Below are 23,593 nucleotides of genomic sequence, written 5' to 3' on the forward strand. Positions count from 1 at the left end.
TCGGTATGTTTTTAGGGAAAATACTCAAAATATGAGTATGTTTTTAGGGAAATCGTCCAATTTACAATCAATAAATCATTCGAATTAGGTTTAGAATATTCTGGAAACAATTCAAAAGCCTAAAGGGAGGTTTCTCCTCCTTATTTATAATATTAACCAGCAGCCGAACATCAAATTGATACTCCCAGTTTAATAGACTGTTCTATCTCTATTTTGATCGCTAAAAGCTTAGCTTTCTCGCAGTTTCCACCGGCGGATCGAAGGACGATATAAGCTTCTCCGTCATCCTCTTGCATCTTAAAACAGCCATCATTACCTGTTTCCAGTTGATTATAATATGACTTTACAACTCTCCAAATAAGACGAAGCCATATAAATAATGGAAACAAAAAGAGATCTTACTGGTCATTTCATTTCGGCCTTCTAAATCAATCAGAGATAATATAGATGGTATGTTAACGGTGCCCTAAAGCACAAAATTATCTCCTACTTAGAAGATAGGGTGTTGTTTGTTGGGCTGACAGCCCACGAGTTCAGTTCATAGTGGGCTTTAACCGTTCATAGCTCACCTCTCTTTTAATCCAACTCTAGATCTAATAAAGAGGTGCGGTGATTGTGAAAAATTAGGAGAAAAACTACGGTAACAAGACAGAAACTGTAGCAGCAACTTGATTCAAAAAAGAGTAGAAAGAGTAGAAAAACAAGAGAAGAAAAGGGAAGAAGACAAGGACAACATAGAGAGACTGTTATCAATCATCCAGGCAGTGTTCTCATCTCAAGTTAAATCAGATCTATAGCAGATTCTTACTGTCATTACTTTGAGAGATTTTGGATATTATGCTATAACGTAATCCTTGTATCCTAGTTATTCTCTTAAGATTGTTTCTTGAGTTTTGAGCAAAAGACTATGAGATTTCTATATTCATTATTCTTAAAGTGGATCATCACTGGTTTACTCCGTAATTTTTACCTTTCACATTGGAAGGATTATCCACATAAATCTTAGTGTCTTGTTTGATTGTGATTTTTATTTAATTCCACTATGTATTACGATTTGCTTATATTTTTTCATATACAAAAATTTGTTTCTCTCTTTATATCACATCAGTTGTGTATCAAACTCACCGTCACATGTCACATGAAAGCAACAATAAATCAGACAGATATTAAATTTGGTATATTAACCTGTTTTGTTATTAATTTGTTAAGGATTAATTATATAATACTTATCGTATTTGGATCCTATTAGTATCGTAATCTTTATATTTAAAAAATTATATTAATTTTTTTATAATTAAAAAATAAAATAAAATAACTTCGAAAAATAAAACACGTGATAACACGTGTTAGATCGACACAAAAATAATAAATAAAAAATAATTATAATTATGATATTAATAAAACTAAAAATATAATGTATAATATGTAATTAGTCCACTTGTTAGCACGTTCGTAGGATGGAGCTGATCATTGTGGACGTTCACATCCCCTCCAAACCACTGTTGCATCGTTTCGGCCGCCTTATCCAAGCAGTACTTGTAATCGTATGATTTGCCACTCCACGTTATCCACAAAAAATATAACCCATCTCTTCACTCGATTCAAACCACTCTCCCCAAATTTCTCTGCCTGTTTAGCTAACGTCGATCGCTGTCACGGATAGGTACAACTAACACACCGGTGCTTCTTTGCTCCTTCATCTCGTTCACTATATATGGCCATCTCCCTCTTAGCACACTTAGAACATCAATTGCAAGGGTCAATGAGTACGTTCTAACAGTTTTGTTCTTGTAAGGCACCTTCCACTGTCGGTGAATCCGTGTGCTCCATCGTCTTGCGTTGCCCCGTTGCCTACCTTCTCCTTCTCCTGTCGCGTGACAGAGCTCGGAGTGGCGCTGCCGACATCTACAGGAGGATAGGAGGGTTCCCACCATTTCTCTTCCACTTCTTCTCAAGAACTGTGCTCTCTAATGATGTTTGGATTCATGGCTCCTTTGTCTGTTCTTGTGTTGGTCTTCTTCTCTGCTCGAGGTATCGAAGTATCAGTTGGAGCTGTGTCATCTGTCTCTGTTTTGCTTCTGTGGTTTGGAATTGGTCACGCCTGTGTTTGATTTTGATTTCAGGTTGCTTGGCGGCCTCGTTCACGTTCGTCAACAACTGCCAGTACACTGTGTGGCCTGGCGTGTTGTCGAACGCCGGCAACGCGGCGCTCTCGACGACGGGGTTCGCCGTCGAGGCAGGCCAGTCGAGGAGTATAGAAGCGCCGGCAGCGTGGTCGGGCCGCTTCTGGGGCCGCACCCTTTGCGCCACTGACTCCACCGGCAAGTTCAGCTGCGGGACAGGCGACTGCGGGTCGAGCAAGGTGGAGTGCTCCGGCCGCGGGGCGGCCCCTCCCGCCACGCTGGCGGAGTTCACCCTGGGAGGTGGAGGGAATGGGACGGACTACTACGACGTGAGCCTGGTCGACGGCTACAACTTGGCCATGCTGGTGGCGCCGCAGGGCGGGTCGGGGGGCGGCGGGTGCGGCTCCACGGGCTGCGTGGCGGACCTCAACGGGGTGTGCCCGTCGGACCTGCGGGTGGTGCTGTGGTCGGGAACAGGTGCGAGCGAGAGCGTGGCGTGCAAGAGCGCGTGCGACGCCTTCGGGTCGGCGCAGTACTGCTGCAGCGGCGCGTACAGTAACCCCAACACCTGCAAGCCGTCGTCCTACTCCCAGTTCTTCAAGAACGCCTGCCCCAAGGCCTACAGCTACGCCTTCGACGACGCCACCTCCACCTTCACCTGCTCCTCCGCCGACTACCTCATCACGTTCTGCCCCGGCACGGCCTCCACCAGGTAAACAGTCGAATTAAAGACAAGAGATGAGCAAAATGATGCAGTTCGGAATTGGAATTCATGGCTCTTTTCCGCAAGACAACGCGGTGGACGTGGCCGATCGATCAACAACCAATGATTTGTCTTCACCCCTTTGCCTTTTAAGCATGACGTGAGATCGATCGTCTTATGGGCCTTTGAGCTGTGAGACAACAGCAAATGGGGGGGTCTTTACCAATAGATATTACACGTTAGATTGATGCGACATTACAACGAACACATGCAAGCATAAAGAACAGTAGATAGTAGGCCGTCATGTCAGTCGAAATGGACACGCCACATTACCCTCACGTAACGCGTTTGTTTCTCCTCAGCTGCTTCCCATACTATATTCCTTTCGAGTGATGCATTGATAATGCCGATGAGGTGTTTGTTATTATGTTTCACAGCTACAAGTCCACTGATGACAATCCTGATGCGACCGGCGGCTTGCCGAGGAACGAGGGGCTGCCATCCAACGACGGCGGAGCCATGGTGATTCTAGGCGGATACGAGTTCGGCCAAGCCTCACCGAGGGCGGCACGCGAGGCCGCGCTTGCCACCGTTTCGCTCGCAGCTCTTACCTCCCTACATCTCTTGTCATGGTGGCTGATTTGCTGAGCCTTCCATCCATCTCTTGTCGTTAGCGACGGGGACAAAGAATGATTCAGCTGGTGTTCGTCGTCGGTGTCAGGCTGCTCTATCGCCCACTTGTTTGTACACATATTTACATGAATTGATGTGTGCGTGGCATGCATTATATACTGCTCTGTCATCCCTACAAATTTGATGGCGGATTTATGATGCGGATCGGGTTGATTGCAATCGGTTCGGGCCCCATACAGCTCGGGGACCCGAAGCCTGGATTCGGGTTGGCGCTTTGGCGGAGCTCACTGCCTGGACTAAACGGATCGGGCTGCACGGATCGAGGTTGACCATGCGACGCTGCATTGACCAGGACGATCAACCTGACCTTGTCAAAGGTCAATAGTCAACGTAAAATTTTCCCTAACTACTGAGCATTTGTCGTGGAGGAGGAGAGTCAAAACATTTCCTTGTTTTACGCATGATACTAAAATATGATGGTTGTTAGGGGAAACAACTTTTATGTCGTGGCCTCGGGGCCGACACGACTTGGTTCGGGTCCGAATGCGCGGGGATCTTGCGCAGCGTTCCTCGGGTCATTGGGGTGGCCGGTTGCGATGGTCCGGTCGGGACGTTGCGCCGGGAGTGAAGCTTTTCTGCAGCGCCGGGAAGATGCGATCCCGCCCTGGTACCTGCACACAGGTCGGGTCGGAAGCTCGGCCCGACCCTTCCGACGATCAAGTCAGATGATGTGGAGGGAGTTTTTTAGTGAAGAAGTCTCCTCCCCCTCGTTTAGAACTCGGGGGAATTTATAGGGCGGTTTAGTGTTACCTGACGTGCCTGCCTACAGGAGGCAGGATCGTATCTCTGATGGCGTCTGACATCGCCATTGACGTTGTGTGGAGAACCGAACTGCCGCAGGGTATGGGCGTGCCTCGGTCGTCGTGTTCCTCAGCCTCGGTCAAGCATGCCGGGTCAGACGACGATGGGATCGTTGTCCGAGAGTGGGTGATGTCAGCGCACATCCCGTCGGCATTATTGCCCTCTTTTGGGGCAGAGCGTCATATAGGTATGGCTAAAGTCGTGGCACGTCATGTCGCCATTATTACCCTTATTATATTCCCCCCCAGAAGAAGCTATGCGTCGGTCACTGCGATAGGGGGGAGTCTGAGGCATGGCTTTGTCCTTTGGTGCCGCAGTAGTCTCAGGGGACATGAGGTCAAGCTCCTCTCGGGCGGGCAAGCCGCAGCGAGGCAGGTGTGTCTCGAGGAACATGGAGCCGAGGAGCACGACGCAGGCGGGCTGACCGCGCAGGTGTGTCTCGGGGTGTATAGAGCCGAGGAGCACGACGCAGGCGGGCTGACCGCGCAGGTGTGTCTCGGGGGGCATGGAGCCGAGGAGTACGACGTAGGCGGGCTGGCCGCGCAGGTGTGTCTCGGGAAGCATGGGGCCGAGGAGCACGACTCAGGTGGGCTGGCCGCGCAGGTGTGCCTTGGGGAGCATAGAGCCGAGGAGCACGACGCAGGCGGGCTGACCGCGCAGGTGTGTCTCGGGGGCATGAAGCCGAGGAGCACGACGCAGGCGGGCTGACCGCGCAGGTGTGTCTTGGGGGCATGAAGCCGAGGAGCACGACGTAGGCGTGTCCCGGGAGCAAAGAAGCCGAGGAACACGATGCAGGCGGGCTGGCCGCGCAGGCGTGTCCCGGGAGAAAAGAAGCCGAGGAGCACGACGCAGGCGGGCTGGCCGCGCGAGTGTGTCTCGGGAGCAAAGTGGCCGAGGAGCACGACGCAGGCGGGCTGACCGCGCAGGTGTGTCTCGGGAACATGGGGCCAAGGAGCAAGACGCAGGCGGGCTGGCCGCGCAGGTGTGTCTCGGGAACATGGGGCCAAGGAGCATGACGCAGGCAGGCTGGCCGCGCAGGTGTGGTCTCGGGCATCATGCGGCCGAGGATCACGACGCAGGCGGGCAGACCACGCAAGCGTGGTCGTGAGGGCCATGCGGCCGAGTAGCACAACGCAAGCGGGAAGACCACGCAGGAGTGGTCGCGAGGGCCATGCGGCCGAGTAGCACGACGCAGGCTGGCAGGCCGCGCAGGTGTGGTCTCGGGCATCATGCGGCCGAGTAGCACGACGCAGGCTGGCAGGCCGCGCAGGTGTGGTCTCGGGCATCATGCGGCCGAGTAGCACGACGCAGGCTGGCAGGCCGCGCAGGTGTGGTCTCGGGCATCATGCGATCGAGTAGCACGACGCAGGCGGGCAGGCCGCGCAGGTATGATCTAGGGCATCATGCGGCCGAGTAACACGACACGGTTTGGCGGCCCGAGAAGCTACTTGTGTTTCTTTCCCTCCTTGCCTACTTAGTAGTAGCGGGAGTCGAAAAGCTGCCGTATTTGAATTTCTTTATGAGGGGACGGGTTACTTTTGCCGCACGCTTTCGGGCGTTAAGAACGAGGCGTCAGGGCATTGCCGCTTCAACGGGGCTGCCACGTCAGGCTTTCATTAAGGCGGGGTGCCTTTTGGCATTTCTGACGTGAGACGAAGGGGCGCTGGTTCTGGCGGGATACCCCCTTTAAGTAGCGAATGCCCGGCTTCGCTTTTATCTTTCGCCGTCGAGTTCTCTTTCTTCGAATCTTGCCATCTTCCTCATCCCCCTCGCCTCCTGCGTCGCCCTTCCTTTCCCGTAGCACCCTCAGTTAAGGTCAATGAGGATGACATCCTCTCCTTCCTCCTCTTCTATCCCTTCCCACGGAGCCGGGGAGGGACGTCCTCCTCTGTCCCCTGTTGAATCCTCTGATGGGGAAGCGGCGCGGGCCCTCGAGGCCTTGATGTGGCCGTATGACCTAGACTCTTCCGTGAGTGGGTCATTGCTGGGAGGACTCTGGGAGCGTTATGGTATCCCGGAGGACTATATCCTTAGCGAGCCTGAATCGGGACAATGAGCGTATGACCCGGTCCCGAAGGGTTTCGCCTTGACTCTAGACGCCCTGGAGGCGGGTTTGCATTTTCCCCTTCACCCCCTCATTGTGTCCTGCATCTCCCTCTGGCGGATTTCGCCATCCCAGGTGGCGTCGAACTCCTGGAGCTACCTAGTGGTGTTCCTGGGGGAATGCCATCATGCCAACATCACCCCCACCCTCAACCTGTTGCGTTCCTGTTACCGTCTCTCCAAGGGGCCGGGGGGTTATTTTTTATCTGCTCAGGCAGGTTTCCGAGTCGGGGGGGCCCCTTCAAACAACAAAGGGTGGAAGGGGAGGTTTTTTTATATTAGCCAAGCAAGGGATTGGGGCTTCGGAGTCCGGTGGTCCGCGAGGGGGGTCGATAACACCGTCCCAAGACTGAGCGAAGCAAAGCGCCGGAATCTGGGGAGGCTCAAAGAGGTTCTCCCCAACTCCCAGGCCCTCCGGAATATGACCGAGCAATGGCTCGTCGAGGCGGGTCTCAGCCCGATGCCTCCGGGTACGTCAGTAATGCTAGGTTCGGACATTGCATGGATCAATTCTAGTGCTAATGCTTTTCCTATTCCTTGCAGAGATGGTAAACCTTCGATCGCTCCTAGGCGGTCAGGCGCCGTAGGCCCCTCTTCCAGCACTGCCGGCCGATTCACAGCCCAGTTCGAAGGATGCACTGCTAGAGGTCGAGGCCGAGCGTCCTCGGAAAAAGGCGAAGGCAACACCTTCAAAGGGGGCTGAAGCGGGCCCTCGTCGGGGCGAGGCCGGGCCTAGTCGGTGGGCGGCTGGGAACGGCCCGCGCCCACCCTCCGTGCGCGACCTGTGCCGGCTGCCTGCCGGGGACGAGGAGTCGTTTCTAACGCGATTGGTGGGTGAGATCCCGTCCGGGGAGGCAAGCGATCCCTTGGTCGCCCGCTGGGGAGGTCTGTCTCGAGGGGACAAGGTGTGGGCCGGAGGGGACTCCTCCGCGTCGTTCCTTCGGGGCGCACTTCATCCCGACATGGCTCGGGATTTGTATACCCTGCCCTCGGAGGCTTTGCTTGGCAAGTCTGCCAAGTCCTTGACCTGGGTAAGTGCTTCTCCTTCTTCCCGTTTGGGGTTGTTTTCCCGACGCTGTTCTTCCTGACCCGTCTTTCTTCTTGTAGGGCCTTCACTACGCGACAGCCCTGATGGATAGGGTGCGCGACGCTGGCCGGGTCATTGGGGGCCTTGTCAGTCGCAACGCCGAGCTCAGTCGCCAGGTCGAGGAGGCCCGAGCCGGGGCCGGTCCGGAAGCAGTGGAGGCCGCCGAGAAGCGCGCGGCGGACTCTGAGGCGGAGGCGGCTTGCCTTAGGTCAGAGCTTAAGGCCTTCAGGAAGTCGAACGAGGAGCTCCAGAAAACGATAAGGTTGGAGCGGACCGAGCTCCGCCTGTCGAAGACGGAGGCGAGCGCCCTCAGCAAGAAGCTTGAGGAGGCGAAGGCCGAGACGAGAGCGGCCTCAGAAGCGCTGGCGGAGGAGGTCCGTCTCCGACCCGTCAAGGATAAGGAGCTCCTCGAGGCGTATGAAAAGTCCGAGGGGTTCGAACTCGGGCTGACGCAGACGGAACGGGTGTCCTTTGAATACGGATACCGAATCGCCACGTCCCACTTCCGCGCTCGTCACCTTGGCCTCGAGGTGGAGGATCCCTTCACTCCCCACCCCGAGGATCTGGAGGTAGACATGCCCGAGGACGTCCCCTTTGACGACCGCCTGGACGTCCCACTGTAATAAAGAAAGGTCCTATATTTTGGTTTTTCTAAGGTGTTAGTTGATTTTGCAAGTCGGGGTCGAGTCCTGTAAGGCGGGTCAAGTCTTGTAAGTTGGTTTCCTCTTGAAATAAAAGAAAACTTTTTCTTCTCTCGTGTATTGGAGCGTCTTCTTCTTCTTTCTTTTAGGCGAAAAACTTCTCCTTCCCTTGGGCGAAAAACTTTTTTATTTAAATGAAAAACTTCTTAAGGTTCTGGACGTTCCACATTCTCGGCAGAGGAGAACCGTCCATTGTAGCGAGCCGGTATGTACCCGATCGGATTACCTCGACGACCCGATAAGGTCCCTCCTATTTGGGGTCCAGCTTCCCCCTCGCTCGGGTCGGGTCGCTGATCTCGGTCTTGCGCAGGACTAGGTCGCTTAACTTAATTGGTCGGGGTCGTACCAATAAGAGAGGGCTTTCATGTGTGCGTCGGTGCGTCGCTCCTCGAGCACGTCGAGGCTGGTTTGAAGTCCTTCGTTCGAGACTTTCTCGTTATAGCTTCCTATCCGAAGGGTGGCAATGGCTACCTCGGGCGGCAGGACAGCTTCGGTTCCGAACGCGAGGCTGTAGGGGGACTCTCCAGTCGCAGTCTTGGGGGTGGTGCGTAGCGACCATAAGACGCTCGGGAGTTCGTTCGTCCAAGCCGATCGGGCTGCGGATACTCTTCTTTTGAGCTCGTCCAGAATGGACCGATTGGTTACCTCTGCTAGCCCATTTGTCTAAGGGTAAGCCACCGAGTTGAACCTTAGTTGGATTCCGTGGTTCGCGTAAAATTCCCGGAACCTTCTACCGGTGAACTGGGGCCCGTTGTCTGTGATGATGGTTTTGGCCAAGCCAAACCGAGTCACCAGGTTCCTCTATACGAACTTTTCTATTTGTCGCTCCGTGATCGTCGCCGGTGGTTCGGCCTTGACCCACTTTGTGAAATAATCCACACCCGCGACGATGTACTTTCGCTGTCCCGAGGCTGGGGGGAAAGGTCCGAGCAGGTCCAGACCCCATTGCGTGAACGGCCATGCGCAGTCGATGGGGGTGAGCGGGACCGCAGGCTGCCTGGGCGTGCGGGCGTGTTCTTGGCGCGAACTACACCGTTGTACATGGGCCTTCGCGTCTCGGCACATGGTCGGCCAGTAGCAACCTTGGTGAAGTATTTTGTGTGACAGGGTTCGCCCACCGATGTGTTCCCCGCAGACTCCCTCATGGACCTCAGCTAGAACCGTCTGAGCTTCGTCGGGCTCCAAGCACCGTAGGAGGGGGTATGTGTAGGACCGCTTGTAGAGCCATCCACTCACCTCGGTATACCACGCATGCGTGCGACGCAGGCGTCGAGCCGTAGCTTCGTCGGGCGGAAGAGTCCCGTCCCGTTTAAAGCGTAGCAGTTCTTGTACCCAGGTGGTAGGCGCGCCGCCCGAGGTTACCGTTGCGATTTCGATGGCACGGGCAGGGAGCTCCTCGACCTCGGGCCCGGCTTCGAGGGCTGGCTTTGACGCCAGCTTAGCTAACGTGTCGGCTCACTCGTTTTCTCCCCTCGGGACATTAGATAATGTAAAATGAGGAAACTTGGCGGTCAGGTTCTTTACATGTGCCAGGTACATCGCCATGGTCGGGTCCCGAGCCTCGTATCCCCCGCTGAGTTGCTCAGCTACCAGTTGCGAGTCGGTGAGGACGCGGATGGCGACCACCTGCATCTCGAGGGCCAACCTGAGTCCTGCTAGGAGCACCTCGTTGTTAGTGACCTGGAACCCGAAGCGGAGGGAACGCTCGAACGACCGCCCGTCGGGAGCTTGCAGCACTAGCCCCACGCCGATGCCTTTTGAGTTGGCCGATCCGTCGACGTGCAGGACCCAGGCTTCGAGAGGTTGTTCGAGACCCTCGTCCCCGATCTAGGTTAATTCTGCGATGAAGTCGGCCACGGACTAGGCCTTGATAGCGGTCCTGGGCACGTATTGTACGTCATGCTCGTCGAGCTACACCGCCCATTTGAGAAGATGTCCTGCAACATCAAATTTAGACAAGATCTGCCGAAGTGGTTGGTCGGTGATGACCTCCACCGGGTGAGCCTGGCAGTAGGGGCATAGCTTCCGGGCTGACAGTACGAGCGCCAGTTTCTCAATCGATGGGTATTATTCCTCGGGCCTGTTCAGGACATGGCTGACATAGTAGACCGGAAGCTGTTCGCCGGAGTTTTCTTTGACCAGAACGGAGTTGACTGCATGCTGGGAGGCAGCCAGATAGAGGCCTAGCTTCTCCCTAGGAGAGACTGAGGCAAGTCGGGGGAGGCTGGCCAAGTGTTGCTTCATTTGTTTGAAGGCTTCCTCGCATTCCGCCATCCACTGGAAATATTTCGGGTTCTTCAGTGCCCTAAAGAAGGGGAGGCAGCGATCACCTGAACGGGCAAGGAAACGGGACATGGCGATAAGCCTCCCGTTAAGGCGTTACAGGTCTTTGATCGTCCGAGGCGACTGCATATTGATGATCGCCTGGACTTTCTCCGGGTTGGCGTCAATTCCTCTTTCGTGTATGATGAACCCGAGGAACTTCCCCGAGGTGACGCCGAAGGCACACTTCGCGGGGTTGAGTCGCATGCCAAACTTGCGTAGCGTGGCAAATGCCTCGGCCAGGTCGACAAGGTGAGCTCTTGCTTCTTGGCTTTTCACAATCATGTCATCGACGTAAACTTCCATGATCCGCCCGATCTGGTGGGCGAACATCTTGTTCACTGTTCTCTGGTATGTAGCCCCGACGTTCTTCAATCCGAAGGGCATGACCTTATAAAAGTAAACCCCTTGATCGGTGAGAAAGGCCGTATGCTCTTGGTCTTCGGGTGCCATTCTGATATGGTTGTATCCCGAGAAGGCGTCCATAAATGAGAGGCGGGCGTGCCCGGCCATAGCGTCGACCAACTGGTCGACCTTTGGAAGGGGGTAGCAATCCTTCGGGCATGCATTGTTGAGACTGGTGTAATCAACGCACATCCTCCAGTTTCCATTAGGTTTCTTGACGAGGACTACATTGGATAGCCATCGTGGGTATCTGGCTTCTTCTATGAAGCCTGCCGCCAGAAGTTGACCCACTTCTTCTCGTATGGCCAACTGCCGATCAGGGGCCTACCGTCTGGGTTTTTGCTTTACCGGGCGAGCGTCGGGTGAAATATTGAGGTGATGCTGTGTGACCTCCGGGTCGACGCCCGTCATGTCAGATGGCGACCAGGCGAATACGTCGGCATTTTTCTGTAGGAGGCCGACGAGCTGCTTTCGTTCCTGCTCGGGTAGCTCCGACCCGATCTTGACCGTCTGGTCTGGCCGACCCTCTAGCAACGGCAAGTCGATGGTGGACCCCCTCGGCTTAGGATAGGGGGCTGGCTTCTTCGCCTTCCGAGGGTCCGCCAACGGTGGTTCGACCCTTGCTCTCTTATGTAAAGAAACGACGGTCAAGTAGTGTTGGGAAATCATTAGGGCGACATCATATGCGCAGCGGAAGAACAAGAAAACAAAAATCCCGGATTCCCAAAAAGATGTTCGTCGTCGTGCGAAGATTGGTGCGAAAAAATCCGCAAAACACAAAATTATGTATAGAGATTGTGTTACCTAGGGAGATCGTATATCCCTGTTTCCTTGCAGATCCTTAGGAGAGGGTGAAGGAGGTCAAGCGTCCTCCTCTCTAGCGGTGATCCACACAGCAGAGTTGCGACGACGCTCCTCAAAACTCCAAGCCTACTCTGAGGTGGAGAGGGAGAGGAGAATAGGAAAGGCAAACAAAGACTCTAGCCTATGAGGCTGTGAATCCCTCCTATTTATAGAGATCCCGTGTCAAACCCTAATGGGTCCTTCCCTAGTGGGTATTGGATCTGCATCCAATAAGACAAGGGCTCCGTCGGATATCTCATATCCGAACCTCTACTCATCGTAATGCCTACCATATGTGTGTGACCCTCTAGGCCCAATATCGAGCTGGCCGTGAGTCATACCTGTCAGAACTCCTTCTAACTCAGTGAATTATTATCTCTGTAATAATTCACTCGACTCATCGACTACGGACGTACTAGGCCACTACGCCGTAGTCCCCAGACGATACAGGGGAATCCAATCCATTGGACCTGTCTGTCCTCAGTTACCATGTACCTATAGTCCCTCATCCATCTAATATCCCAGAGACCGTATATCGAGCATGGTGTTGTCAGACCCATACGGTTTCTACTCGAGTCTCGCTCTAATCGGATTCTCCCGGAGAACTCTTTCTCTCTCAACCCGAATGACCCTGGCCAGGGATTTGTCTGAGCAAGAACACATAGGATATTCCTCTCATGACGCCGAGAGTGGATGATCCTCTATTGACACTCAATAGCCCTCGTAAGGTCGACTACCACTCCCAATGACCAGCTGTACTAGATCTGGGAACAGCCAAACCTATAAGTCTGGTATCAAAGAGTGGAGCACTCATACAGGACATCCTTGGTGTCTCAAGTCTAAGGACCAGATACACCACTAGGACTACGGAATCGCTGTCTGACAATAAGGCATCATCAACCATCCAGCATTCCGTAAGCGGATCAATCAGTGAACTCATTCTCCAATGAGCACCTGTACTGTATCCCTAGTGTCCCTACACGAGCAGCTATGAGACCAGCTGCATCCATCATATGGACGGGTATACAGCACACCAGTCTATCCGGTTATCACGATGTCCCTCTCGAGTAACCTATGACCGGGATTATTTAGGATATGTGTTTAAAGGTGAATCGATCTCATTATCGTGATCTCATCACGATCCGATTCCCATTACACAAATCCAAGGACATCACAATATATGTATGCATTTATGCAATAGTTATAAAGTGATATACGCCAAAATATAATAAGCAAAAAGATTATGTATCAAGTCACACGTGCCATCACTCACGTGATTGGCTTGCTAGGCACCTATGACTAGCAATCTCTCACTTGACCTAAAGCCAATCACCTATGTGTCTGATCCCCATCAGACTCCTGTGACGCTCAAAGACAATCTGAGACAACGGCTTTGTCAGTGGATCTGCAATGTTATCTTCAGATGGAACTCTTTCCACTGCTACATATCCTCGGGTTACGATCTCTCTGATAAGTTGGAACCTCCTCAGAACACTTCTGATGAGACCCGGGTTCCCTTATTTGAGTAATCGCCCCGTTATTATCGCAATATAAGGAAGTCGACTTGTCGCTATCTGTATCGACTATCAAACCTGTGATGAACTTCTTCACCCAGACTCCCTCCTTTGCTGCATCCGATGCAGCAATGTACTCCGCCTCTGTGGTCGAGTCAGTAGTGGTATCTTGCTTGGAACTCTTCCAGCACACTGCTCCTCCATTCAAGGTGTACACATACCCTGAATTCGACTTGCTATCATCGACATCAGACTGAAAACTTGAGTCAGTGAAGCCTTCAACCTTAAGGCTATTACCTCCATATACAAGTAAAAGATCCTTAGTCCTTCTCAAGTACTTAAGGATACACTTTACTGCTTTCCAGTGCTCCAAGCCTAGATCCGCCTGATACCTGCTCGTGACACTCAGAGCATGCGCTATATCAGGCCTAGTACATAGCATGGCATACATGATAGACCCTATTGCTGAGGGATAAGGTATCATATTCATGTTTGCCCTTTCTTCTGGAGTTTTCCATGTCAAACCTTTTGACAATGGTTTCTGTGTACCTGGACTGGGACAAGCCAAGCATCCTCTTGGATCTATCTCTATAGATTCTAATCCCCAAGATATAGGATGCTTCCCCTAAGTCCTTTATGGAGAAGTGTCTAGATAACCAAGTCTTTACTGTGGATTGTATTCCTACATCATTCCCAATGATGAGGATGCCATCCACATATAACACCAAAAAGGTGATAGCGCTCCCACTTACCTTCCTGTACACACAAGGCTCATCTTCGTTCTTAACGAAGTCATAAGATCTGATTGACTCATCAAATCTTATGTTCCAACTTCGGGAAGCTTGCTTTAGTCCATAAATGGATTTAAGCAACCTACACACCTTATCTGGGCAGTTCATGAACACGAATCCCTTAGGTTGCATCATATACACCTCCTCCTCGAGGTTCCCATTGAGGAATGCGGTTTTCACATCCATCTGCCAGATCTCATAATCATAGTGTGCTGCAATAGCCAATAGAATTCTGATGGATTTTAGCATTGCTACGGGTGAGAAGGTTTCGTCGTAGTCAACACCTTGCCTTTGACGATACCCCTTAGCCACTAGTCTTGCTTTATAGGTCTCTACCTTTCCATCTACTCCGATCTTTTTCTTAAAGATCCACTTGCAACCGATGGGTACAATACCTTCGGGCGCATTAACTATGTTCCAAACCTTATTGGAGTACATAGAATCTATCTCAGAATTCATGGCTTCTTGCCACTTCCCGGAGTCTATACTCATAATAGTCTCCTTGTAGGTCTGAGGATCAATATCCTCAACATCCTCTCCTCTAATATGTCCCACATATCTCTCAGGAGGATGAGATACTCTATCAGACCTGCGTAAAGTTGAAAATTGTGTATTAGGTACCTGAACAGACTTGGGCTGTAGAGTGGTGCTTGAGCTTGGTTCTCTAACTTCGCTCAACTCTATCATTCTCCTACTGTCTGCGCCAAGAATGTGTTCCTTCTCAAGGAACACTGCTCTCTTAGCTACAAAGACCTTTTGGTCCTCGAGATGATAGAAGTAATACCCACAAGTTTCCTTGGGGTATCCCACAAATATGCATCGCTCTGTCCTTGATTCTAACTTATCGGGGTTGTGTCTTTTAACGTGGGCTGGGCAGCCCCAAATCTTAACAACCTTAAGATCAGGCTTCTTCCCTTTCCATATCTCATATGGTGTAGACACTACCGACTTAGTTGGAACTCTGTTCAGAAGGTAAGCTGCGGTTTCTAGGGCATATCCCTAGAATGAGATGGGTAGGTCAGCGAAACTCATCATGGACCGTACCATATCTAATAAAGTACGATTTCTCCTTTCAGAGACACCATTGAGTTGAGGTGTGTAAGGAGGTGTCCATTGGGATAATATCCCATGGTCCTTGAGGAACTGAGTAAACTCTGTACTTAAGTACTCACCTCCTCGATCTGATCGAAGAGTTTTGATACTCTTTCCAGTCTGGTTCTCCACCTCATTCTTATACTCTTTGAATTTTTCAAAGGCCTCGGACTTGTACTTCATTAAGTACATATATCCATACCTTGAGAAATCATCAGTAAATGTAATGAAGTAAGAGTAACCTCCAATGGCATGAGTTGACATGGATCCACATACATCACTATGTATGAGTTCCAACAACTCAGTGGCTCTCTCTCCAGTTCCACTAAATGGAGAGTTGGTCAATTTTCCACGAATGCAAGGCTCACAAGTTGCATAAGACACATAGTCGAATGGATCTAGATATCCATTATTTAGCAACTTTTGAATCCTTCTTTCATGGATGTGACCTAGCCTACAATGCCACAGGTATGCACTGTTCACCTCATCTCGTTTCCTCTTAGACACATTTACATTCATGATATGTGGAGTGGTGTCTAACATAAATAAACCATTATGCAATGTTCCTTTCGTGATGATCTTATCATCTAATAATATTGAACAACCATTGTTCTCAAAAACAAATTTATATCCACTAACTGTTAAACATGAAATGAAGATAATGTTTTTGATAATAGAAGGAACAAAATAACATGCATCTAATGCATTAAAAGCTCCACTAGGCAGATGTAAGGCGACCTCACCAACAGCTACTACAGCAACTTTTGCTCCATTACCCATCTTGAGGTCCATCTCGCCTCTCTCAAGTCTCCTATGCCTTGCCAGAACTTGCAACGAATTGCATATATGATAAGCACTACCGGTATCCAATACCCATGTGTTATCATAAGATTCTGACAAATGGAGACTGATCATGAATGTACCTGAAGCTTCATCAAGCTTTTATTTCGCCCTTTCTGCAAGGTACTCTTTGCAGTTTCTCTTCCAATGCCCATCTTTACCACAGTGGAAGCACTGGCCTTTGTCCTTTGCTGGGTCTTTCTTAGCAACCTTTGCTTTACCTTGTTTGCCCTTGCCCTTTCCCTTCTTAAGGGACCTTTCTACTTTCCTTTTCTTTCTGGTCTCACCAGTGTAGAGAACTGGCTTCTCTTTCTTAATAGTACTCTCTGCTTCCCTCAACATATTGAGGAGCTCTGGGAGAGTCACCTCAAGCTTGTTCATATTAAAATTCATTATGAACTGTGAAAAGAAATCTGGTAGGGACTGAAGCACAATGTCCACACACAAGTTATCCTCTAGGACCATTCCTAGACCTGTGAGTTTCTCTATCCACTCAATCATCTTTAGGACATGGTTCTGAACCGGTGTCCCCTCAGTCATCCTTGCGCGAAAAAGGCTCTTGGATATCTCATATCGTTGAGTCCTTCCCTGTTCCTCAAACAATTTGCGGACATGTAGGAGAATGGATCTGGCATCCATCTTTTCATGTTGTCTCTATAACTCTGGAGTCATAGAGCCCAACATATAGCACTGAGCAAGAGTGGAGTCATCAATGTACTTCACGTAGCGAGCGATCTCATCCTCGCTTGCCCCTTCTTCGGGCGTAGGCATCACTGTATCAAGGATGTACACGATTTTCTCCGCTGTGAGAACAATTCTCAAGTTACGGAGCCAATCCGTATAATTTGGACCAGTGAGGCGGTTGACATCAAGTATGCCACGTAAGGGATTTGAAAACGACATTTTCTGAAAATAAAGATGTAGCAGAAATGAATAACATGCAGATTTTGCAAGAAATAAACTATCAAGATATGGACTTCTATCTTAATATGCTCCCACTATTTTACTAACGAGTCACGCGACACCCTCAACACGTGAAACGGAAGTCTCCGGCAGACTTCTAGTGGGGATCAGGATCCAATCAGCGTCTTAATGTAACCTCGAGGGACTCGACCAATCACACTAAGCCTAAAAGGTAGGCAACTCTTGCCGATCACAACTCCTTGTGATTCCCGTCCTATTCGGCCTCCGAATCACCATGGCCTCGAGGGACTCGACCAACCATGATGCTCGGTTAAGTCAACACCTTCGTTACAAGATGAGTCTGATTTGATGATATACCCTCGAGGGACTCGACCAAGCATACCATGTCCTCAGGTCACCGGTGACATCTCTATGTCGTAAGCAAGATAGCGAATCGCGATATAGGTGAGTCTCGAGGGACTCGACCAACTCAACCTACACCGGGATTCGGTTCCTACTCGTAACGATGGAAGGCCACGTGGGTCAATCTAATTGCCTCACGTTTACCGACTTAATATTATCGAGAGATGTTTCTATAATTTGGTCTCCTAATATGACATGTCACACATATACATATTTAATATATATCTACATCGCATGCAAATATATATACATATCTAGTATGTGTATAAGCAATCACACCAGATGATCATGGACCACAACCTAATATGATTAGGCCCGAGCCAGTAGGCCTAATCACTCACATCAAGATCTATGTGTGCAACGGTGCATCTCCATGCCCTGTGATCGTCCATCTCGTCCTCTCGTCGGTTTCGTCCTCATATGATTACAACTTAATCATAGGCACGCAGGCTCGACAATAAACGAGAAATATAATAGAGGTTCGCATACCTCAATAATAATAATCACAAGTACACACATCACACGGTCCATGATCATTCGTCCACACATCATACATCACATGTATAAATAATCATCATCATGTAGGACTACTAGATAATAATAAAAATAATAATCAACTAAACCTTTTAATTAATTAATATTTTTCTGAAATCAGGGACATGTAGGGAATTTCTCAATTCCTAAGGGTATTTTCGTAATTTGGACAAAAGACAGAAACTGGAATTTCTCAAATTCCGAGGGGCAAAACTGTCTTTTTTCAGAAAAACCCTAATACCCTTTCCCCTTTTCGCTGCTGCCGGCGGCGGCCTGTGCGGCGGGGCGAGGGCACTGCCCTCGCCTGCAGGCGGCACGCCCGCTGGCGGCGATGCCGCTGCGGGTGGGCGCCCCCTTCGGGCGCCGCTGCCTGCGCAAGCGGTGCTGTCCCGCCGGGCGGCCGCCCCTGTGGGGGGGGGTTTCGCCCGCGGGAGCAGCGGCGGCAGGCGTCGCTGCCCTGCGGCGGCAGGCGCCGCTTCCTTGCGTCGCTGCCCTGCTCTGCCCGTGGGCTGCCAGCCCCGCCGGCAGCAAGCCTGCTGCAAGCAGACCGCCGGCCGGCTGCTGCAGGCACAGCGCTTGCGCATGCACCGGCGCTGTGCTGCCTGGCTGCGGCTGCGGCTGCCGCTGCAGGTGGCTGCAGGCATGCAGATCGAGGGCAGCAACTGTTGCTGCCCTTCCTCGCTTTTGCGTCAACGATTTTGACGTCAAAATTCTTCCTAAACACAATACACGCAGTTCAAAACCAATCATTCGCACGAACAACCTGGCTCTGATACCACTGTTGGGTAATCATTGGGGGTGACATCATATGCGCAGCGGAAGAACAAGAAAACAAAATCCCAAATTCCCAAAAAGATGTTCGTCGTCGTGCGAAGATTGGTGCGCAAAAATCCGCAAAACACAAAACTGCGTATAGAGATTGTGTTACCTAGGGAGATCGTATATCCCTGTTTCCTTGCAGATCCTTAGGAGAGGGTGAAGGAGGTTAAGCGTCCTCCTCTCTAGCGGTGATCCACACAGCAGGGTTGCGACGCGGTGATCCACACAGCAGGGTTGCGACGACGCTCCTCAAAACTCCAGGCCTGCTCTGAGGTGGAGAGGGAGAGGAGAATAGGAAAGGCAAGCAAAGACTCTAGCCTATGAGGCTGTGAATCCCTCCTATTGGGTCCTTCCCTAGTAGGTATTGGATCTGCATCCAATAAGACAAGGGCTCCGTCGGATATCTCATATCCGAACCTCTACTCATCGCAATGCCTACCATATGTGTGTGACCCTCTAGGCCCAATATCGAGCTGGCCGTGAGTCATACCTGTCAGAACTCCTTCTAACTCAGTGAATTATTATCTCTGTAATAATTCACTCGACTCATCGACTACGGACGTACTAGGCCACTACGCCGTAGTCCCCAGACGATACAGGGGAATCCAATCCATTGGACCTGTCTGTCCTCAGTTACCATGTACCTATAGTCCCTCATCCATCTAATATCCCAGAGACCGTATATCGAGCATGGTGTTGTCAGACCCATACGGTTTCTACTCGAGTCTCGCTCTAATCGGATTCTCCCGGAGAACTCTTTCTCTCTCAACCCGAATGACCCTGGCCAGGGATTTGTCTGAGCAAGAACACATAGGATATTCCTCTCATGACGCCGAGAGTGGATGATCCTCTATTGACACACAATAGCCCTCGTAAGGTCGACTACCACTCCCAATGACCAGCTGTACTAGATCTGGGAACAGCCAAACCTATAAGTCTGGTATCAAAGAGGGGAGCACTCATACAGGACATCCTTGGTGTCTCAAGTCTAAGGACCAGATACACCACTAGGACTACGGAATCGTTGTTTGACAATAAGGCATCATCAACCATCCAGCATTCCGTAAGCGGATCAATCAGTGAACTCATTCTCCAATGAGCACCTGTACTGTATCCCTAGTGTCCCTACACGAGCAGCTATGAGACCAGCTGCATCCATCATATGGACGGGTATACAGCACACCAGTCTATCCGGTTATCACGATGTCCCTCTCGAGTAACCTATGACCGGGATTATTTAGGATATGTGTTTAAAGGTGAATCGATCTCATTATCGTGATCTCATCACGATCCGATTCCCATTGCACAAATCCAAGGACATCACAATATATGTATGCATTTATGCAATAGTTATAAAGTGATATACGCCAAAATATAATAAGCAAAAAGATTATGTATCAAGTCACACGTGCCATCACTCACGTGATTGGCTTGCTGGGCACCTATGACTAGCAATCAAGGCGTCAGAAGTCCCATATAGCGCCATTTGGGCACGAAATGTGGCTACGTGATCCGCGGGGTTAGTGGCGCCATCATAGGCGTCCAGCGAAGGGAGCCGGAAGTGTTGTGGAATCACTTGATCTTGTATTTCGGGTGCGAACGGGGACCCTTGGTGTCCGTCCGCTCCGAGCTCCCCCTTTGACCTACGAACCTCCTGCTGTACTTCGTTGAGGCGTTGATTAAAGAGGCGCAACTGGGCTCGCAGGGCGTTCGTCAAGTCCGCGGATAACGCCTCAGGCTCTAGGCGACTCGACGTGCCTTCCGCCTCTCGGTCCCCGGGCTGGGCTATTCGGTTTCGAGGCGAAATAGGGCGCTCGGGAAGTGGCGCGTGCGTTCGGGCGGGGGGCTCACGCTGTTGCAAAGGCTGGTTTGCATGTGGGGGCATCGGTTGGGAGACGAGCGGGATGATAGTCTGCACCACGCCCGCCAGTGCTCGGACTTGGTGAGCGAGATCGTGGAAGGCTTCGGGCAAAGCAAGCGGCGGGCCGACGGGGGCGTCGGGTGGCGACAAACCCGGGTTGTTGAACAGCCGCCAGTAGCGCTCCGATGTTGTGGCGGGGCGTTCGTCTCGGGGTTCATCACGCAGGGGATGATCTTCCGGGGTGCTGACCGGACGCGACCCCATGGCTGCGGGTTCGCCAGAGTGGATATGCTGATCGCTCGACATTCGGGGTCCCTCCTTCTAGCGCCAAAAATGTTAGGGGAAACAACTTTATGCCGTGGCCTCGGGGCCGACACGGCTTGGTTCAGGTCCGAATGCGCGGGGATCTTGCGCAGCGTTCCTCGGGTCAGCTGGGGTGGCCAGTTGCGATGGTTCGATCGGGATGTTGCGCCGGGAGTGAAGCTTTTCCGCAGCGCCGGGAAGATGTGATCCCGCCCTGGTAGCTGCACACAGGTCGGGTCGGAAGCTCGGCCCGACCCCTCCGACGATCAAGTCAGATGATGTGGAGGGAGTTTTTTAGTGAAGAAGTCTCCTCCCCCTCGTTTAGAACTCGAGGGTATTTATAGGGCAGTTTAGTGTTACCTGACGTGCCTGCCTGCAGGAGGCAGGATCGTACCTCTGATGGCGTCTGACATTGCCATTGACGTTGCGGGAGAACCGAACTGCCGCAGGGTATGGGCGTGCCTCGGTTGTCGTGTTCCTCCGCCTCGGTCAAGCATGCTGGGTCAGACAACGATGAGATCGTTGTTTGAGAGTGGGTGACGTCAGCACACATCTCGTCGGCATTATTGCCCTCTTTTGGGGCAGAGCATCATATATGTATGGCTAACATTGTGGTACGTCATGTCGCCATTATTACCCATGGTGATGAGAGGAAAAGTCAAGCACTCAATAAGCTTGTGCAGTGACTCGTTTAATTTTGCATAAGATGCTCCTATATAGGAGACTTCAGTCAATAATATTACATAGACTATTTATATGTAGAGACCAATTCAATCATTAACATACATGTATGTGTTCAGAGGCGCGACATGGCCAAGACATGCTCCTGCTGCGGCTCAACCTGGCGCGTACCGTGGTTGGGAAGATGGGTTTTGCTGCTCCCATGCGGCGGCCTCTCCGCTACCTTGAAGCGCTTAGCCATCTCCCTTAGCTGAAACTTTTGGATCTTTCCGGTGGAAGTCTTGGGCAGCTCCTCCACGAACACCACCTTCTTTGGCACCATGAAGCGTGACATGTTCGCCCTGCAGTATGTTATGATGGCTTCCTCCGTTGCGGTGTTATCTCCACCGCCGCATTTCTTCTTCAGCGTCACGAAGGCGCACGGGGTCTCGCCCCAGCGCGGGTGAGGCATCGCCACCACCGCTGCCTCCACCACCATGGGGTGCTTGTACAGCACCGTCTCCACCTCCACGCTGCTGATGTTCTCGCCTCCTGAGATGATCACGTCCTTGGACCGGTCCTTGATCTCTAGATACCCGTCCGGGTGCACCACCGCGACGTCTCCGGTGAAGAACCACCCGTCCCTCAACGCCTCGGCCGTGTCTTTGGTGTTCTTGAAGTAGCCCTTCATGATGCTGCTGCCGCGGAGGACGATCTCCCCGACGGACCGGCCGTCGCGAGGGACGCTCGCCATCGTCTTGGCGTTCTTGACGTCGACGTCCGCGAGTGTGAGCACGCTGATCCCTTGCCGCGCCTTGAGGCGCGCCCGGTCCTCGGACGGTCTCTGGTCCCACTCCGACCGCCACTCGCAGACGAGCGCCGGCCCGGTCGCTTCTGTCAGCCCGTAAGCGTGCGTCACCTTGAACCCCATGCGCTCGATCTTCTCGAGCAGCGGCGCCGGGGGTGGGGCTCCGCCGGTGAGCACCTGAACGGGGGAGGCGATGGGACGACGCTCGGACAGACCGGCCTCAAGGAGGATGGTGAAGACGATGGGAGCACAGCACATGTGGGTGACACGGTGGTCGGCGATGGCTTGATACATCTCGCCGGCCGACGTGTTGCGGATGCACACGTTGACGCCGCCGCGGGCGGCGACTCCCCACGTGAACGTCCACCCGTTGCAATGGAACATGGGGAGTGACCAGAGGTAGACAGGCTCACTTCCGACCCCCCACTGGAGAAGGAGGCTGATGGTGCTTAGGTACGCGCCGCGGTGGCTGTAGACCACCCCCTTGGGGGCGGACGTGGTGCCGGAGGTGTAGTTAAGGGCGATGGGATCCCACTCGTCCTCGAGCTGGGGGAGTTCCTGAGTCGGGTTGCCGCTAGCGACGAGCTGCTCGTACTCCAGCTCTCCCAGCCGAGTGCCGGTCGGTGTGTCGACGTCGTCGATGACGACGGCCAGTGGCATCTGGGGAGTGTCGGGGTCGGCCATAAGAAGCTTGAGGGCGTCTACGGCAAGGGGGACGTACTGGTAGTCGACGAAGAAGACCTTGGCCTCGGAGTGCTTAAGGATGGTGGCGACGTTCTTGCAGTCGAGACGAGTGTTTATGGTGTTGAGCACGGCGCCAGCCATGGGCACGGCGAAGTGCATCTCATACATGGCCGGAACGTTAGGTGCCAAAACCGAGACCTGTTCATGCATACCAAGTCAGAAACTTCCTGCAGCTTTAGCACGAGAAGAAAGCTTAAGGAGATGATCACATAAACTTACCACATCATTCTTGGAGATGTTCAGCAACCGGAGGGAGGAGGCGAGACGGCGGCAACGCTCGTAGGTCTGCTTCCACGTGAAGCGTGTGCGCTGGTAGACGACCGAGGTGCGGTCGGCGTAGACGCCAGCTGCCCTCTCTAGGAAGGTAACGGGGCTGAGGGCGACATAGTTAGCCGGGCACTTCTGCAGGCGATCCATCACTCTGTTTTAGATCTCAGGAGTGAGAGAGGGGGGAAGGTGGCAGAGGTTAGAGACGGACGCAAAGGGCTCAGATTACTGGGGAAGAAAAGGGAATCGTGAT

The 23,593-nt window shown here is 52.1% G+C and overlaps 2 protein-coding genes across 4 annotated transcripts; one reads left to right on the forward strand and one right to left on the reverse strand.

Moving 5' to 3' along the window:
* The first annotated feature begins 1,730 nt into the window (after window positions 1-1,730).
* Window positions 1,731-3,615, forward strand: LOC135612739 (thaumatin-like protein 1b). Of its 3 annotated transcripts, XM_065109361.1 has the most exons (4): window positions 1,746-1,790; window positions 1,882-2,031; window positions 2,124-2,835; window positions 3,264-3,615. In XM_065109361.1, exons 2-4 carry the CDS (start codon window positions 1,971-1,973, stop codon window positions 3,472-3,474), a joined length of 984 nt encoding a protein of 327 aa, XP_064965433.1. In that variant the 5' UTR covers window positions 1,746-1,790; window positions 1,882-1,970; the 3' UTR covers window positions 3,475-3,615. The 3 variants fall into 3 exon arrangements, 2 of the variants coding, with proteins under 2 accessions (XP_064965432.1, XP_064965433.1); XR_010487069.1 differs by having other exon boundaries at window positions 1,731-2,031; window positions 2,124-3,165; window positions 3,264-3,402; XM_065109360.1 differs by having other exon boundaries at window positions 1,731-2,031.
* Window positions 3,616-21,509: 17,894 nt separating this feature from the next.
* LOC103985797 (trans-cinnamate:CoA ligase, peroxisomal-like) lies at window positions 21,510-23,593 on the reverse strand. Its single transcript, XM_009403634.3, has 2 exons — window positions 23,293-23,593; window positions 21,510-23,211 (listed from the first exon to the last, which is right to left on the reverse strand). Exons 1-2 carry the CDS (start codon window positions 23,488-23,490, stop codon window positions 21,658-21,660), a joined length of 1,752 nt encoding a protein of 583 aa, XP_009401909.2. The 5' UTR covers window positions 23,491-23,593; the 3' UTR covers window positions 21,510-21,657.

Source organism: Musa acuminata, chromosome BXJ2-5, assembly GCF_036884655.1.
Source record: "Musa acuminata AAA Group cultivar baxijiao chromosome BXJ2-5, Cavendish_Baxijiao_AAA, whole genome shotgun sequence".
In the NCBI taxonomy this organism is placed as follows: domain Eukaryota; kingdom Viridiplantae; phylum Streptophyta; class Magnoliopsida; order Zingiberales; family Musaceae; genus Musa; species Musa acuminata.

Excerpts from the sequence above, each read along its gene's own strand:
- LOC103985797 (XM_009403634.3), bottom strand. The coding sequence starts at position 23,490 with ATGGATCGCCTGCAGAAGTGCCCGGCTAACTATGTCGCCCTCAGCCCC. Across the intron at positions 23,212-23,292 it reads ACATCTCCAAGAATGATGTG|GTCTCGGTTTTGGCACCTAA; the intron begins GTAAGTTTATGT and ends ATGCATGAACAG.
- LOC135612739 (XM_065109360.1), top strand. The coding sequence starts at position 1,971 with ATGATGTTTGGATTCATGGCTCCTTTGTCTGTTCTTGTGTTGGTCTTC. Across the intron at positions 2,032-2,123 it reads GGTCTTCTTCTCTGCTCGAG|GTTGCTTGGCGGCCTCGTTC; the intron begins GTATCGAAGTAT and ends TTTTGATTTCAG. Across the intron at positions 2,836-3,263 it reads CCCGGCACGGCCTCCACCAG|CTACAAGTCCACTGATGACA; the intron begins GTAAACAGTCGA and ends TATGTTTCACAG.